Source organism: Dendrobium catenatum, unplaced genomic scaffold (assembly GCF_001605985.2).
Source record: "Dendrobium catenatum unplaced genomic scaffold, ASM160598v2 fragScaff_scaffold_1056, whole genome shotgun sequence".
Lineage (NCBI taxonomy): Eukaryota > Viridiplantae > Streptophyta > Magnoliopsida > Asparagales > Orchidaceae > Dendrobium > Dendrobium catenatum.
Window position 1 is genome coordinate 8,736,435 of NW_021319518.1, and position 18,495 is coordinate 8,754,929.

The 18,495-nt window shown below is 34.1% G+C and overlaps 1 protein-coding gene across 10 annotated transcripts in view; it reads right to left on the minus strand.

Moving 5' to 3' along the window:
• The window catches only part of LOC110105607 (exocyst complex component SEC3A), a 97,124-nt gene that overhangs the window by 5,020 nt on the left and 73,609 nt on the right, over window positions 1-18,495 (minus strand). For 8 of the 10 annotated variants that reach the window (XM_028698224.1, XM_020835177.2, XM_020835172.2 and 5 more), the window contains 9 exons: window positions 12,880-13,053; window positions 12,677-12,791; window positions 12,447-12,511; window positions 11,937-12,107; window positions 11,777-11,856; window positions 1,978-2,059; window positions 1,642-1,739; window positions 559-667; window positions 342-410 (listed from right to left, as the gene is read on the minus strand). In XM_028698224.1, coding sequence (XP_028554057.1) covers window positions 342-410; window positions 559-667; window positions 1,642-1,739; window positions 1,978-2,059; window positions 11,777-11,856; window positions 11,937-12,107; window positions 12,447-12,511; window positions 12,677-12,791; window positions 12,880-13,053 — 963 coding nt within the window. The remainder of the gene's footprint in view (window positions 1-341; window positions 411-558; window positions 668-1,641; window positions 1,740-1,977; window positions 2,060-11,776; window positions 11,857-11,936; window positions 12,108-12,446; window positions 12,512-12,676; window positions 12,792-12,879; window positions 13,054-18,495) is intronic. The other 2 variants (XM_028698225.1, XM_028698227.1) reach the window with 2 other exon arrangements.

The window sequence follows — 18,495 nt, forward strand, 5'->3', positions numbered from 1 at the left end:
ACCAACAACTTTTTACCTTGCTACACAAAACATTTGTTTTCAGCTGCAGAAATTAGAATGACATCATATTTTACAGAAGCCACACTTGATTAAAACTACTCAAATTAATAATGACAATATAATATATCTTTTTCACACAATTATCGGAAGAAATGTACTTAAAATATGCATAAGGCCTTAATACTGCCTAAATTCATTAGACAGTGATGATCCTAGATTGTAATGTCAATCTTAATTCCTGATTGGATAAATGTCATCACATTTAGGCTGAAAAAATATGATCTCAATGTTGTCTACATCAGTTAAAGTTTCCAGTTGTAAGGACTTCAAAAGTTACTCACTTCTTGGGGAGTTATTGTAACCATCAATTCCTCCATCCTTCGAGCGAAGATAAACAATCTCTCAAATGTCTACAAATAAAGATTTAATAATGGCCAGGTCGAAAGTTTACAAGTAAAAAAGCAAAGGAAACTACTGCTGGTAACATCCAAGAAAAAAGCGGATAAATATTATCAATGAGAAATATACAGGAGGTCGAGCCAAGGAAACTATACATACGATAAAAATAATCATGTTGATGTGACGTGTACAAGCTTGATCATAAGATTCACTGGCTTGGCGATAAAATTTTGCTAGCGATGGCACCACATTGGCTAAATCATAGAGACTACAACAAGGTAAATACTACTCATCAAAAAATATTAATTCAATTAAAAAATACTAAAACATTACGAAAATAAATCGATAAAACAATGAATAAAAAAGCAATTTTTTTAAAAGAAGCATATGAAAAATCAAAATAATAAGAAGCATCGTTAAAAATAAATAAATAAATAGGAGCGAAATCGCTAAACTAAATGACGCAATTTACATTTGTGAAGAAAACACCAAAAGATTTAGCTATTTTTGCACAAAACTAAAAAGTTTACAAAAAGATTTGGCGTCGTTCGCTCAGCTGCACGGGGGAGAGGGGAGAGAGAGAGGGGGGAGAGTGAAGGTAATATAAATTTTAATTAATTTTAATATAAATATAATTTAAATATAAATATGGTTATACTAAACTATTATGCACATAAATAATATTATTTTTTTTAACGGATGAATTTCATAACTATTATATTTATTTTAAGATAAATGAAATACAAATTTTAATTAAAAAATTAATAAAAATAAAGTTAATTAAATTTTATAATATTCATGATGTTAATAAATTAAGTTAATTATAAATTATAAATTATATTATAATTTTACTTATATTTAAATTATATTTATATTAAAATTAAATAAATTTTTTATTACCATCTCTCTCACCCTATCTCTCTCTCTTCCCGCCTCTCTTTCCCGTGCAGCAAAGCGGAAGACGCCAAATCTTTTGGTGAACGCTTTGGTTTTGTGCAGAAATAGCCAAATATTTTGACGATTTCTTCACAAATGTATACTGCAACATTCAGTTTAGTGACTTTGCTTCTATTTAATTTTTTTTTAAACGCAGCTCATTATAATTTAGATTTTTTGTATGCTCCTTTTTAAAAATTTGCTGAATGGAAACTATAGGAGATGAAACATAGACATGAGCCCCATGACCTATAGGCATAACTCTAGTCAAGGACAAGAGATTCAGTACAACAGAACCTCTATTACCTGTTCTGAAAAGCAGCATAGTTCTCTAGAAGTACAATGTCAGAATACTTTGGTTCCATTTGTGCAGTTCTCTCCAAGCACACAAACATTATGCTGACCTGTAACAATTAAAAAAAACCCCCTAAATTTACAAGCAGTACAAAACTTAGGACACGAAATAGTGTTACTATACTGTAAAGAAGATAATTCTAGCTGATTTGTCCGGCAAATTTAGAGGATAATTCTTATTTAAATTTCCTATTTGCATAATGTTCTTATATGAACAAAGTAGAGTAATGTGTTTGCAATAATGGAGTTCATACTCAATAGTAGTTAATGATTATAAATGCTGCTTACGATTTTGGTATATGTCTGGTCAACTAAATCCCTAGATTGACCCTGGATGTATTGCTCCATGCGTGTAGCAAGAAAAGCAAATCTATACAATCAAAATAAGTTTCACATTAACATGCATATTAATCAAAAGAAATAATTGGATACCTGTTAAAAAATGTAAGTTGATCCATCTAAAGCAACAATACTAATGACAAAGCAGCAAAGCACAAAATAAAATAAATCGTAGAAAAGTATAATAAACTTAAACTCTGTTTTCTGAAATAAGAAATAAAACACCTTAGCAGCCTAAAATTTCATTGTTGGCACAATTGTTCCGTATTTTATGTTGGCTTCCTAATATCTAGATTCATATTAATTAACTTCAGGTTAGTTTATGAAGCAGGAACTTTCTTTATTAACCACTTAACATGGCTACTCAACAGCTATTACAGCCAAAAACAATATTTATTGGTTTATTCAATATGGAAAAAAAAATTGCAAAGTAAACACTCAAGCAGCTTAAAAAACAACCAGCACGAATTCATGTCCTGCCAAGACCAGCATAATTAATTCAAACAGTTCTAAGTCATCCCTACTTCATTGGCAAGGCTTCTGAGTCATTTACTAGCCTCAATGGTTATTAAAAAAAATACAACAGCTTGAGTACTGAGCTTGCAACATCCAAAGAATCGAATTTTTCTTTCCATGAAGCAATTTGACTTCACAGACTGTTCAAATTCCATGGAGTTCTAAGATAACATACACTATTACCAACTTAGTTCTTCTTCCATAGATGATCTTCAAGTAGGACAATTGAATGAATTTCCAAATAGGCCAATTATATTCATTAATTATGTGACAATGTAATTAATGCATGTACTTCATTGATTATATAAGCTAATTCATTCAATAGAAACTTGGAGCATTCAGGAAGCCAATTAATTGAATACGTTTCAGGAGATGTTTAATCTATTAAATGAAGGGGGTTGCAAATAATTCATTTTAGAAAGTTAACATTTCATGAGTAATAAATTTAAGGGTTACAATATCATTACAAGCATCATCAAACTGCCAATTTGTTAGCATTCAATAAGTATTTTAAAATTCAAGATGAGATGTTACAATTCAAGCATTCAATTGGAACGATAAAAGAACTGAAAATGTAGAAGTTACAAATCATTCAAAGCTTCATTCATGATCGAAATTAATGCAATTTAAGTTTTATTCTTGCATGTTGATTTTTAAAACTGATCTCTTGCATTATAAATAGTTGATGAATTGAATGAAAAAGAAATTAACTCTTTTGTTTGTGCACAAATTTGAGTTATTCTTGCTAGTTTGATAATTTAGGATTGGTTTGCGAACCAACCAGAGTGAGCTATGTCAAGTTCATCACATCTTCTCACTCTAGCACGATACAAAGTTTGTACTTCCGATAGAGTTAGAATTACCAAGCCAAAGGGTACTAGCCATGACCAACGATATGACCACCAAATGGGGCATATCCAATCAATAAGGCTTGTAGACCGTCGCCAACCTACTGGAAGAGCTCAAGGAGCAAGACGACCTCCAATAAGAAGAGAACAAGCGAAGAACCACCAAGTACTACTATCTTCGCATTAAAAAGAAAATCTTCTGACCGGGAGACTCGGTCCTATAAAAGACAAGCTAGTCCAGAAGCCTATCAACTACAGATTGACAATAGAACAAATATGCCCAGGACCTAGAGTGTTGACTATCTCAAGTTATTTTACCCGTAAGGGACGTATCTATCCATATATACACATTATTCTCATTTTTTATCTGATAAAACTATTTATCTATTCAAAATAAAAACATTCCACATCAAAGCATAATATAATTAAAGGCACCTGACTGAATAAAACTCTTCTTTCAAAACGCTTGGGTAACTTAGAATGCCGAGTCCAAACCTTAGATCCTTACAATGAGAACTTATCAAGAAATCTTCTCTCTAAGTGAAATGTCCTAGCCTGGTCGTCTGACCTCGTATAACCAGTTGATCGCCTGAGCAATGCGGGATCGTCCAATCCTCCTCCGGGTCCGAGCTGATACAAAAGATTGGACTACTCCCTGAGACGAGCCGAGGCTCCTAGACAATCAAAACTTGTGAGCGCCAAAGCCCCTTGGTGTGAAGGAAAGTCATCTTTCTAACAAGATCCCCTCTTTATCCTCCGTCAAGCGACCAATGATAGATCATGTCTTCAAATACTAGAGAAGAACACCTCCAATTGAGTTTGCCCCTTATTTCGAACTCACCAAAATTTATCCCCTTAATTGCTAAAACAATCAAGTTCGCCCTTATTCCAAACTCATTGAATTTTAGTCCCTTGATTACTAAAACAATCAAGTTCACCCCTTATTCCAAACTCACCGAATTTTAGTCCCTTGACTACTAAAACAACTGAGTTCACCACTCATCCCAAACTTGCCAAATTTTAGTCCTTTGACTTCAGGACTACCGAACTTGTTCCAAGACTTATCGGACCTTAGCCCTCCTGATTTCATGATAACTAGATGATTGCCCAAGCAGTGCGGGATCGTCCAATCCCCCTTCGGATCTAAGCTGAAAAGATAAGATTGGACTACTCCCTAGGGCTAGTCGAGGGCCCCAAGCACTCAAGTCCTGCGCGAGCGCTAAAGCCCCTAGCGAGAAGGAAAGTTATCTTTCTGGGAAATATCCCTCTTTATCCTTTATCGAGTGGCTAAGGGAAATCACAGTCTTGATCTTGAAAATAATTTCATACAAGTTTGCCTACCTCGATACACAATTAAGCACAAATCATTTATCTATTTGCTAATCTTTCGCCCTATGCTCGGGGAACTGGGGCATAGGAAAAATTGGATCACATCAAAACATATGAGCATACTTGTTTCTTTTGTATGAATGAAACTTTTCATCATTGTAGGCTCCGAAAATTAGGCCCCAACCTCCCCCGTTGGTTTTTTGGGGGAGTTTTAACCGATTATGTTCTGGGGTAAATTTTGCAAAGACGGATGAATTTGTAGATAAGACACGACCAAGAGATTTCGACCTCATTTTTGCGAGGACTTTATGATCTGAGTTATAGTTTCCTATAAATGCAAGCCCCTATAGTTAATTACCCCTCCCGATAACGAGAGAGAACTTTCGATTAAGGTTAGTCGTCAATCAGATACGTGTTATCTGGCATATAGTAGCAGCATGGGTTTGAGATGTTGAAAGTTTGATATTTAAAATAGAAATTTCATCACCTAGCACTTAAAGCGGATGGTGTGGGAATGGATGATGGACCCGATCAAGATCGCATGGATCCGTCGTACCGGGTCATCGTGGTCCCTAGTCTACTTAGTCAAAGGAGATAGTCGACATAACCTGATAGAAGGATCCTTGTCGGCATCCATGGGTTGCTTTGTCCAAGGGTACCTTATAGACCTGGGATGAATGTTTGTCTAAGGGGATAAATCTGAATCCACCTTAGCTAACAGAGGGCTTTGTGCCCTATCAATTATATCTTATTGATTCATATCTTAAGAATTTGATGTCATTAAAAACGTATTGATTATGACCATAACTGTTATCTTGTGATGCCATTTGGCGGCAAAACCACTAGGTTTAGAGGATCCCAGGTCATAACTGTTTATCCTGCGATGCCATTTGGCAGCAAAATCGTCGGTCACGTACCACGTCCTTACTAATAGGAGATTATTTGAGAATGGATCCTAGTGATATTTTCAACTAGGTATTAGCTTTATGTGAGCTTAAGTAAATTTTAATTTGTCTACCCTGACAAACTGTTGCGGAGGGTAGATGAATTTTGCTTTAAGTGATTAGAAGGGTTTATTTCAATTTTAAATACTTTTTTATTTTGGAATTTTTTTTGAAATTTTTGGAGTTTTTGACATTTGTGTGGCATTTGAAATATTTGGAGTTAACCCCTCCGGTTCAGATAAACATTCAACACGGCCATCATCGGAGTGTTTACATTGCATTTTGTCCGTTGAACCTTGCCTACTCCGTCAACTTATCGACAGAGCATCGAGTCCATAGTCTTTATGGTTTTGTTAATAAAATTTTTTATTGGAGACCTTGAAGGCTTTATATGAACGTATAAAATAGATCTTCCGATCGACACCCTGACCGTATATATGTTTAATAACTCGAGTCGTGTCAACTCCTATCTATCCATATAGGAGGATCGAGCTCAAACTACATTCATTTATGAACCCACGCAACATCCATAGGCGTCACATGTGTACCAATAACATGCTCGTCGAGGCCCATATGAGCTCCAAAGTATTACACATGAAGTGAAAAGAGTGCTTGAACGCAAGCTCTTTATATTTGTTAGAACCCATGCAAAGGATTAGGGGTTAGGTCAATTTTTATCTAAAACTTTCTCCTAAGGTCAGACTTGCTACTTTCCTTTGAAATTTGTCGAATACTAGGTCTTACAATCAAGTTCTTATAAATAAGGCTGCCCAGATGTTTTGAGTTTGATTATGTGTTTGTATAGATAGTAGTTGCTTGTACAATGTTTAGAGATTTATTCTGTACTTATTTGAGTTGGTTTGAATTTGTGATTTTGATACTTCGAAGTTTTGACACTGGCATTGGAGTTTTAGTTGTTTTGTACTCGTAATATTTTTCTATTACAATAGTCCACAACTTTACCTATTTTTTCAGTACGGTTACTCTACTAGCTTTTTCGTACTTATTTTTTCTTGCTTTTCAGTACTTTGTTCAACCTACAGTAACTAGATTTATTATTTTCTAGCATTAATTTAATTTATTTATGATGCACTGATTCGTGTTTACTTGTTCAAAGGTATGTGATACTTGCAACAGTTCAGGGAGTTCGCAGATAGTTGCAAGAGCTCGAGTAAGAGGGATCTTGGAATGCTTGCATAGTATCTTTGTTTAGAAGAGCTTCAATTTGCTGTGGGGAGTTTTGTATAAGATTTGGAGAGCAAAGTACTTATAAGTTGGAAAGTTTGAGAGATGTTCTATTTAGAGAGTTTAAGAGCTTTTGTTTTGGAGGAGTTGTACAATTTGTGAGGGTTTGTGAATGGGAGAGTTGTTGTTTGGAGAATTTGTTTAAATTTGGAGAGCTTGAGAGTTTTGGAGAGTTGAAATGCAATATTGTATATGACAATTAGTGGAACCTCCCCCTCCCTCCTTTTTTTATTGCATTTTTATTTTATAATTGCTCAATTGATTGATAAATCAATTAACCAATTAATCAAATTTAAATTTTAAAGCTCTCTAATTTTAAAACTCTCAATTTTTTTAAAAGCCCTCGGATTTGAAATGCTCTCGAATTTTAAAGTTATTCTTGATTTTTTTTTAAATTAACCAATCAATAAAATTTAAATTCAATTTATTTTAATTAATGAATTTTAATTCATTAATTAATTGATTAATTAAAATTCAAATTAAATTGCTCTCCAATTGTTTCAAAAAGTTCTATAATTTTTTTAGGAAATTTCGGTAGCATACCGACGTCTCCTCCCCACTGAGGGAGAAATCGGGACGGCACTGCCGTAATTTCTTCCTACCCGGACCTAAGGTCGATGGCGTAGGGTCTTCGAATTTTAAAACCAACCTAGCCGGATCTAAGATATGACGGCCCAGTGTCTTCAGATTTGAAACCATCTGCCCGGATTAAAAATCAACGGCGCAGATCTTCGAATTTTAAAATTATCCGCCCAGATCTAAGATTGATGGCACGGGTCTTTGACACCTATTTGAAAGACCCCCTTTTTATTATCATATCACTCTCTCATTTCTTTTTTTAATATTATAATTATAAATAATTATATATATGTATATACATATTACATATAAATAAAGAGAGATGAATAAGTCTGATCGGGTTAGTTCAGGTAGTCTTCGAAGGAGCTTAGTCGGATAGTAGCAGAAGAGTCGAAGAAATGGTTTATCAAATCTCTATATCTCCTGCAAAGCAATAAAGTTGAACAACAATAGAGAGACAAAAAGGCCACCCGTGCAATTTCTCTACCCGATAAAGCTAAGGAAGTGACTCGTGCGATCCTCTGTGAAGTAAGGAGGTCGGACAGTTAAGAAAGAGTCGAAGAAGCCACTCGTGCGATCACGAAGCCAAACAGCAAGGAGCGGAAGAAGCGTCTTGCAATCCCTACACCTCATGCGAAGCAATGAAGCCGGGCAGCAATGAAGGAGTTGAACAAGCGTCGGAGGACACGGCTGCTTCGGGTGTGGGTCGGGCGTGGGAGGCGAAAACGGGCGGAGGCTGGGTCGTCGGGCTCAATGGTGTCGGGTGCGGGCGAACAAGCGGAAGAAGACGGAGGAGTTGGGGGCCTTGACTTTTCTGTCTGTGTGTGATGCAAAGAGACAAGCGAGTTGATGCAAAGAGACAAGCGAGGAAAGAGTGCAAATTGTTGAATAGCTGTAGATGTAGCAACTATTAAATAAAATGTTGAATAGCTGTAGTAGCTTAAATAAATAGGTATACATATATTTAGAATGGATATACTTATGCACATAAAATGGATAAATAATAACTAGAATTCAATGAAAATAGAGAATGATTTTGGGGAAAATTCATGCTTACATTAGACAAAATGTTGTATATTATACTGTTGGTTCCTCAAGTATTATTGCAATGACATATTTTTATGATTGTTATAAAATGTAAAATGTATTATAAAATGTGAAATGAATTAGAAATGTGAGATAAGTCATATATGAGGTATAGGCTCGCACAAGCAAAGATAAAAGATCTGATGAGGTAAGCCTACACTATCTTAATTCTTAAAGTTAAAATTTAGACCAAACTTTGAATTAGAGAGTGGCCTCAATTCTAAAAGTTGGGAATACTGACCCAACCTTGAATTAGAGAGTTGTAAGTGTGCAAAAGCCTATAACAATCATATGACTTGTCTAAAAATATTGAATAATAAATAGAATAGGAAATAATACTTTAAATAGATTATCATGTTGTGTTGTTTCAATTGATTGTAGACATGCTTATTTTATATATATTTCTTGTGTATTTTATAAAACTTTAGATCATTACAATGATTGTACTGCATCAAAAGAGAAATGAGCCAGCAATGCATTTGGAAGGAAGGATGACTGCCCCTTTTGTGTACATACATTAACACTAAATGAAAATAGAGATTTTATTTTTATCGGTGTATTAGTAAAATTGAAGTTAAAAAGGCTTTAAATAAAATTAAGTAGGAAAAACTATTAGACCAGATGATATTCCAATAGAGGTGTGGAAATGCTTAGGTGATGATGGAACTTTTTGACTTACTAAATTTTTTAATATTATTTTAAAGACTAAAAAGATGTCAGATGAGTGGAGAATGAGTGTGTTAATTTCTATATTTAAGAATAAAGATGATGCATAAGATTGTGCAAATTATGGAGGAATTAAGTTGTGTGTCATACTTCAAAACTTTGGGAGAGAGTTATGGAGCATAGGTTACAACGTGATACTAAAGTTTCTCAAAATCAATTTGAATTCATGCCAGGTAGGCATGGTATGGAAGCTATTCATTTATTGAGAGGGCTGATGGAGAAGTTTAGAAAGAATAAGGAGGATCTACATATGATATTTATTAATTTAAAGAAAGCATATGATAAAGTTCCAAGAGAAGTGCTTTGAATAGTTTTAAAAAAGAAAGGGGTTAATAATTCTTATATTAAAGTCATTAGGGATATGTATGTGGGAGTTGTTACTTATGTTCAAACACAAGGTGGTTTAACCAATTATTTTCCTATTTCAATTGGTTTACATCAAGGATCAGCCTTAAACCCTTATCTTTTGCTTTAGTCATTAATGTTCTTACTAGACATTTGCAAGAGGATGTACCCTGGTGTATGTTTTTTGCTGATGATATTCTTCTTGTTGATAAGACTAGAGAGGGAGTTGAAGGTAAACTTGAATTATGGAGGACAACCTTAGAGTCTAAAAGTTTTGAGAAGATCTAAAACCAAATACATGGAGTGTAATTTTAGTAGCAATAGATCTAGTGGAGGGTTTTTAACTTCGAGCGACCAAATCATTAATAAGTGTACTCGTTTTAGATATCTTGGGTCTATTGTTCAAAGTTATAGTGAAATAGATGGGGATATTATTAGTAGAATTCAAGTTGGATGGCTAAAGTGGACGAGTGCTTTGGTTTGTTGTGTGATAGAAAAGTACCACTCAAACTTAAGGGAAATTTTTATAAGATGGTGGTGAGACCTGCAATGCTTTATGACTCAAAATGTTAGCCTTTAAAAGAGAAGCATAATATTAAGTTAAGTGTTGTTGAGATGAGGATGCTCAGGTGAATGAGTGGATTTACTCTTAGAGATAGGATACAAAATGAGCATATCCGTGAATAGGTTAGAGTAGCTTCAGTGACAGATAAGATTAGAGAGAGTCGCCTTAGATGGTTTGGTCATGTAAAACGACGACCTTCCGATGACCATGTCAAGAGAGTAGATTTATTAGATTTGGGTTATTTTAAGAATGATAAAGGTAGACCTAAAAAGTCTTGATTAAAAAATATTAGAAATGACCTTTCTGTATTTGATTTAAATGAGAATTTGACTTTTAATAGGACACAATTGAGAAAAAGGATTCATGTAGCTGACCACACATAGTGGGATAAAGGTCTGATGTTGTTATTGTTGTTCTATAGAGGTCAGAGTAGAAGCTGTAAAAGCACTTCTCAGTATGTAAATGTTATTTGCAGTTTAGTAAGCTCTGTATTTTATTTGATATTTTGATGTGTTTAAATATGTTTCCAGTTATGAAATATTGATTCTAATCTTAAGTTTTGAAAAACTTTTGTTTTTGGAAGAGTTTGAATTGACTATTTCCTACTCACTTGGTCCTGATAGAAGTATTTCAAGATGGGTGTAAAAAAGAGATAGGTCTGTTGAGATTCTCCCTTTATTACACTCTAGATTGACAATAGGGGGTCAAAATGGGGTGTTACATAAGTCTCCCAAGCTCGATAATGTCCCCTCTCAAAGATTTCCCTCTCACATATGCCTAAATATCACACCCAGATGTCACTCGCCACTTTTTACCTCAACACGGTGATCTAGATCGACCTACCATCCCTCATTGATAGCAGTTGAATGACACTCTCCCCCTCGTATCTCAGCAAGGCCACTACTGATTATCATTCGACCCTATCTGACTCTCCTTTTTCAACTGACGACTAGCTCGACACCAACAAGTTATTACAACAAATTGATGGGTTAGCTACATGCCAGGACACAACTCCTACATTCCTCTCTTTATAAAAAGGGGGAGAAAGAGGAAAAAAAAGGAGAGGGAAGGAATCTAAAAACATATGCCCAAGATTTAGGGAGGGGAAAGGAAGTTAAGAATTTATAACCTCTGAAGGAATCAATAGAAGAAAGAGATCCACAAAACAATGTATTATCTTTCCAACATGGCTCAGGCTCCATAATGCAGAGCTCTTATTTTCACCATTTTTTAACCTCTTTCTTGGATAATAAAGATTTTATCTAAACTTATATCTCCCTCAGATCCACCTCCTCTTCTCTCCTTACACTTAGATTTTATCACATTCTCCCCACGATTCTCAGCCTACAGGTAGCATAAAATACAGCCTGGCATCATCTACCGAACAAAACATAATTCAACATGAAGGATCTATATAAACTTGCCTATAAAATAAAACAAAAAATAAAAAAACTTTGTTCTAAGAGGTGAAAATTTAGAACTAGAGGATCTAATCAGGTACCTTAAAAAAAAAATCAGATATTTGATCAATTACATATAATGATTCAAACATTAGAATACTAAACCTTGGGATGTATGGTAAAACTCCCAATTGGCGTGCATTGCGTTCAGTCTTCTCAATCATATAAATACAGTCATCAACAAACTGCACTTGAAATGAAAGTTAAACAAGTTAATCCTCATTAAACATTGCAATAAAAGAAAAAGAAAATCGAAAGAACTGACCCTGCCAAAATTCATTGATATTCTTGTTTCCAAGTCATCAAGTAGTAGGCGGACAAACCCAGCTGTGTCAACTTTCTGACCAGAAAGGTAGCGCTCTGTAATACCATGCATTGAAATGCACCTCAAAGGATCAAATTTGAATGCCCAATCCAACAAGGAATAGAAATCCTCCTGTAATTATAAAGAAAAGAAAGTAACCCAAAAAAAAACTCGTTACTCCAAAATCCAGATGATGCAATAGTATTAGATGAACACTTCAGTTTTCAAGGAAAAAAAGGATAGTTGATCAAATTTGTAGTAACTAAAATCAGAGGAATTCATTTTGCATTGGTGCAAGCACAAGCTAGAAACACAGTGCAAAAAGGACCATTATGTTTAAGGAAATAACTTGAGACAGCTCATTTCAACATGTAGAACCAGATCAGAGGTTGCCATTATATATTTCTTTACCCACTTCTAGCAATCAATCACCTGGACCAAATTAGTTGATTATAGATACAGAAGTATTACCTGAATGCCATCAAGTAATTCTTGGAGAGATTCATTTAAAAAACTCAGCTCAGTAGTGCTGCTACCTGGATAAACAAATGCACCATCTATATTTCAGTTTAGGCAATAAACCATGAGATGTAGAAAGCTATGGCATGCATGGTATTCGGCAATAAATACTGGCAGCAGTCTTTCAACAATATGCATTTAACAGTAGTACAAGTTATCATCGTCTTTAGCATCATTCGCACCTGAAGCTATGCCTTCTTGATCATCATCAGTTTCTCCATTGCCATCAGAGCCGCTATTGCTACTGTTAGCCAATTTAGGAACATCAAAGCACATGAAGTGTGCAAAGAACGTACTCTGGAAAAAAAAATTCAGCAGCTAAGTTATATCATTTTGTCAAAATCTCAATTCACTTAAAGGAAGGTGCCATGAACCATAAGCAAACCTCATCTACAAGAAGGGGAATGAAAACTGTAAGCATTTTTGAATATGCTTCAGAAAGCACACCAGTTTCCTCACTATTTGCTGTCTGGCCTGACCCTGCAGAAGATTCAAACCATACTGTAGGGGCTTTTCCAACTTTCGTACTAGCACGAAGTTCATTTGCAAATTCACGAGCCTAAGAAAAACTTCACGATTTAAGAACAAAAGCCTGCATTATTTCATCATTCAATATCTAGAACCCTAGTTGGCTAAAACCAATCTAATAAGAACTAAAACAATCCAAGAGCTACGAGCTTTTTGAAAATTTATTTAATATAGTAAAATGGCCTTGGCATACCCGATGACAACAACCATTGACTTTATAAATAATGCATAGCAAGCTATAGCTGAGAAAGGGGAAATTAAAACAGTAGTGGCCTAGAGGTGCTTAATCCAAACGCAATAGAGGACCAGAAAAAATCATAAGCAATTAAAGTATAACATATGAATGCAGAAAACTACTAAAACATGCACACTGTCAAACTCCAATAACATAAAAATCATTTTTCTTTTTTGAAAAATAAATACAAAGCCAAGATGATTTGCCTGCAGATCAACAGAGAAAGTATTCCAAGTTAAGAAGCTCACAAACTTTTTTTTTTATATATTCCTTTTTGGTAGTGCTGGTGGTGGGGGTGGCGAGATTGCCGAAGTGCATGTTGTTAGCACAGCCGGAAGATATTTTTTTCAAAAAGTCATACGCTACTAGAAGTTAAAACTAAAAGATACGCATAAACTTAAATTATTAATACATTGCTTCAACAAAAAATTAAAGAGCAGCAAAAAAGGGGAGTTCAAAAATATATATGCATGCAAGTACTAGAGAGAATTCTAGTATAACATAGGCGTCCAAAAATAGTAAAAGTTGGCACTGAAAGAGTATGGTTATATGTCGATTATTTTTTTACAAGATAATGTGTATGACAAAAGCAGAATAAGAACTATTTTGACAAACAATGAACATAAAATCTATGATGTATCAATCCGTTCACCTTACTTGCTCGATTTTACATTGCTCAAGTGATCTTATCTAAGTGCAAGCTCATTATACTTCACTGCAAATCTACATGATACTTATATTCTTTTGATATTTTTCAAGATTATACTACTTTTCTTTCCATGAATTCATTTTTCATTGTGTTTATATTTACCAGAGCATTTGAAAAAAATCAGTACTTGGATTCCAGTTCAGCCAATGAGCAGTTAATGGCATTGATTGAAAAGCATAATGTGGAAATCCTAGACTCGGCTCAAACTATTCCTATTCCATTGCAGTCCTTCGGCCTTCTGGGCTCCTAAAATTCGTGACCCACCTCTGCCAAACTTTCAAAAAACATATTAGATTGTAGATAAGATATTTCTCCCTTATTTTTGCAAGGACTTTGTAATATGGTTTAAAGTTCTCATAGGCACAATATCCTATGTCTATTTAGTCAAAGTAGTTGACCTTACATGCTGAAGGATCCTTATCGGCAGCTATGGATTATTTTGTCCAAGGGAACCTCATAGACTAGGGGTGGATATTTATCTAAGGGAAATTTTTTAAATCAACCTTGGCTAATAGAGGATTTTGTACCATATCAAATGCATCATATAATTCATTACTCGAGAATTTTTCAACCACTGAGGAATTTGCGGGCTGTGGATGTAACTATAACTTAAAGATGTAATTTTGTGACGAAACAATCCAGTCAAAAATCCCTGATTATAACCGTTTACGTATAGTATCAGCTAGCACAAAACTACTAATTAGAGAACATGCACTACATTCTAACTAGTAAGAGATCATTTCAGAATGAATCATATTACTGCACTCAATAAGATACTTGAGGTTGTCCTTTAATTTGTCACCCTCAACAAATAGTTGTTGAAGATGAATGAATTTTTTTTTATGATATAAGAGATATATTCCACCCGTTGTTTTGAATTTTGTAATTTTTTGGATTTTCATATTTTGTATAAATGTGGCCCCAAAATAACATGCATTGGACAATGAAGGCATTTTTTAAAGATGTAGCCCCCTTCGGTTGATATTCGCTTTCAAAATGGCCATCAACAGGGCTTTTAAATATTTTATTTTATTATTTGAATCTTATCAACACCGCCCACTTGCTAAGAGATGATCGGATTCGAGTGTTAATTATGTGATTTACCATATAATCAGTGCACTCAAAAGTTTGCATTTTTGTAATGGATTTCTTTCGTGAAAAGCATTTAAGGTATAATGTGAACATAAAATCAAATATCTTAGTGTATTTTTTAGTTATATATTCATTTGTAAGAACATGATTTATAGTGCACTATTTGAAAATTAAGCGTTAAGATAAATAAAGTGCAAACACATTCTTTATTTTAAATCGTGTAGTATTCTCGGACTTCTAATTTAAGAGTTTAATATATTTGGTTGGAGCACATGCGGAAACTTAGTAAGGTGATTGCACATTTTTTAAATGGGATAATTTTTAGTTTGACTTGTTTTTAACTCATGCAATATTCTCTATCACAAATTTAAGAGTTTCATATAATTAGTTGGAGCACATGTGGGTAGTTTAGTCATGCCAAGTCAACATATATTTTGGATGACATGTACGCTTTTTAGTATGTTTGTATGATAACTTATACGATTTTAGATGCATTTGCATAGTGTGCACGCTTTTTAGTATGTTTGTGTGATAACTTGAACATTATAGTCAGCTCCGAGTTAAAATTTTGGTTTAAGAATTTAATCCTTCTATTAGATCCTGAGTCACTACAGTTTTGTTCCAATATGACAAAAAAATTTATAAAATAAGTACAAATGCATGGTATTCTAACCGGTGGGGAAATTCTATATTTTCAATCATGCAGGTGGCAAAAATCTATGCATGTTTTTTAAGCGAGGTGGAAAAGAAAATCCCCTGATTATGGTGTCAGACAATACTAAACATGTATGCTTTTTTAAATTATGGTGGGAAGACCTGTCACTCTTAAAGATACCCTCTATGCATAGGACATGATAGGAGGTTGTCGAAATTAACATTGATATGAGACTCAAAGAACAAAATAAAAAAATGAATTGCGAACAAAAAAGGTAACTAAAAATGAAAATGATAAATGCCAAACTTGCAATGTGAACAATATCATACTTAGAATGAAACTTATGTCTCGATGAACAAAAACTAGATATGAACTAAAACATAGCTTATAAGGGACTTGTACCAAATGTTATAGCTTGCCTACGAACACAAATAGAATCTCCCTAATAATCAACTCTCATAACACACACGTAAGCTATATTATATAGAATTTGTTAGAAAAATTAGTTTATATCTTTCTTTATTATATTTAAATGGGAATTTGACTCTTAACAAGGCAAAATGAAGAAAACGTATTCATATAGTCGACCCCCCATAGTGGGATAAAGGCTTGATATTATTATTTTTATTATTGTTGTTGCATAGTGTACTCACACACTCATCAATGTACTTACATGTTTTTATTACACTTACATGCTTTTCGATGCATTTGCACAGTACAGATGCACTATTCAATGTACTTACAAGCGTTTAACATGCCTATACGATACACTTGCACACATTTTAATGCATTTACACAATAGAGTTGTACACTCTATGCATTTGTACGTTTTTCAATGGATGCATTTGCATAGTATATTCATATGCTTTTCCAATGTACTTGCATATTTTTTTGTATACTTCTCGAAATAGCTGTCTTGCACATTTTTTTGTACATTTGGACTACGTATTAATAAGTTTTCTCAATATAGTTTAATTGATGTTTTTACTTGTTTTAAAATGGTGGTATACTTCTCGAAATAGCTACACACTTCTCAAGGCAACTACATAATTCTCGAGGGAGTGGCATTCTCAATGACCTTATATACTTCTCAAGAAAATTACCCTCGAGATAAGTACGCATTTTTTTATGGATGCACGCCTCTAGATAACAACACACTTTTTAAGATGCTTGTACACTTCTGAAGAAAGCTGCACACTTCATGAGTCAACAACACACTTCTCAAGATTATGTACTTCAAATTGATAATTACATTTTTTATGCACATGTGATTTGAAAATATCCAGATTTAATTGTTCACAAAAGCTTTTATCAATGAGATGTACGTAAAGATTTATTTTGAAATTTTAAACAGTTGTCTTACACTTTCTATTCGCTTGCATGTATGTGTTGCAAATTTGATGGCACATGTAGAACGTGAATAGAAATCATTTCCCACTTCCACTCAAAGGTAGGTAATGATTGCAGTAATCCACTAGGTCGTTGTTGTTCAGCTTTCATAATTTAACATGCTTCACACTTAACTACATATTCTGCAACATCTCTCTTCATATATGGCCACCAGAATATTAATTTCAAGTCTTTATACATCTTAGTACTGCCTGGATGAATTGTATAACCATAATGATGAGCTTCTTGCAAAATTTTCTTTCTTAAATTCATATCATTGGATACCCACAACTGGAATTTGTGCATAATGATTCTATCAACATCAATAGAAAAAGATCGAATATTTTCCCTGACTGGACCTGCTCCATTAATTTGAAAGATTCCCGACTGAACTTTTGAGTTTCTTTGATACGATCTGTTAAAGTGGGTTTTATTGTCATCTGATGCAAATATTCCACATTTTTTTATTCTTTAATCTCCAATTCTAGATTTGTCATTTCCTTGATCAATTGAACCTCTTGAATAATCATCCAGTTCATCATTCTTGTAGACTTGCGACTTAAAGCATCAGCCATGATATTGGCTTTTCCTGGACAATACTCAATATCCAAATCATAATCTTTGATGAGTTCCAACCATCTTCTTTGTCGCAAGTTTAAATTCTTTCTGTGAAAATATGTATTTTAAGCTCTGTTGATCAACCTTGTTAGTAATTTGCACTCCTACAATTCCCTGTCTTCTTTTTCTTCTGTACACAACGTCTGTTAAACTTCTTCTCACCAACCAAATTCCTTTCCTTACTACTCTTTCTCCTTGAATTAATAATATTCAAATTATTACCTTCTTCCCAAGAGTAAAAAGCTTGAACTTAGCAACAACCTGTAGGTATTCTTAGAAATGCTGATTTTAAAAAAAAAAAGTTCCTACTATAGTTTGCAAGAAAGCATTTTCTGCTTACCCAATTCTGTGTTTCCCTTACAGCAGCTGCTGAATTCCTTCCTAAATCCAGTAAACAGCAATAGGAACTTCTCTCCAAGATGCCGAAACAGCAAGAATACGCAGAAATTAAAAAAAAAAAAAATCCTAAACCTACCGTAGCAGCTCCAGCAGCCTTCTCCCCGCCTCATCTTCCGGCCATCCGCTCTCTGATCGGATGTAGAAGGCCTCTGATCGAATGTAGAAGGCAATTAACATGTGGGAGGAAATGTCTAGTGCTTTACTTCCGCTCAATCTTTTTTTTTTAATTCAGTTATAATCCCACTAACTTTACACTGCCCATTCACATCAAATCTCATCCATTCGGTTCAAATCAACCCATTGAATGTGTATCTCAGTGGGTTTCTTCATTAGAAATATAAAATAAATAAACTTGTACTGGTTGCTATGTGTATAA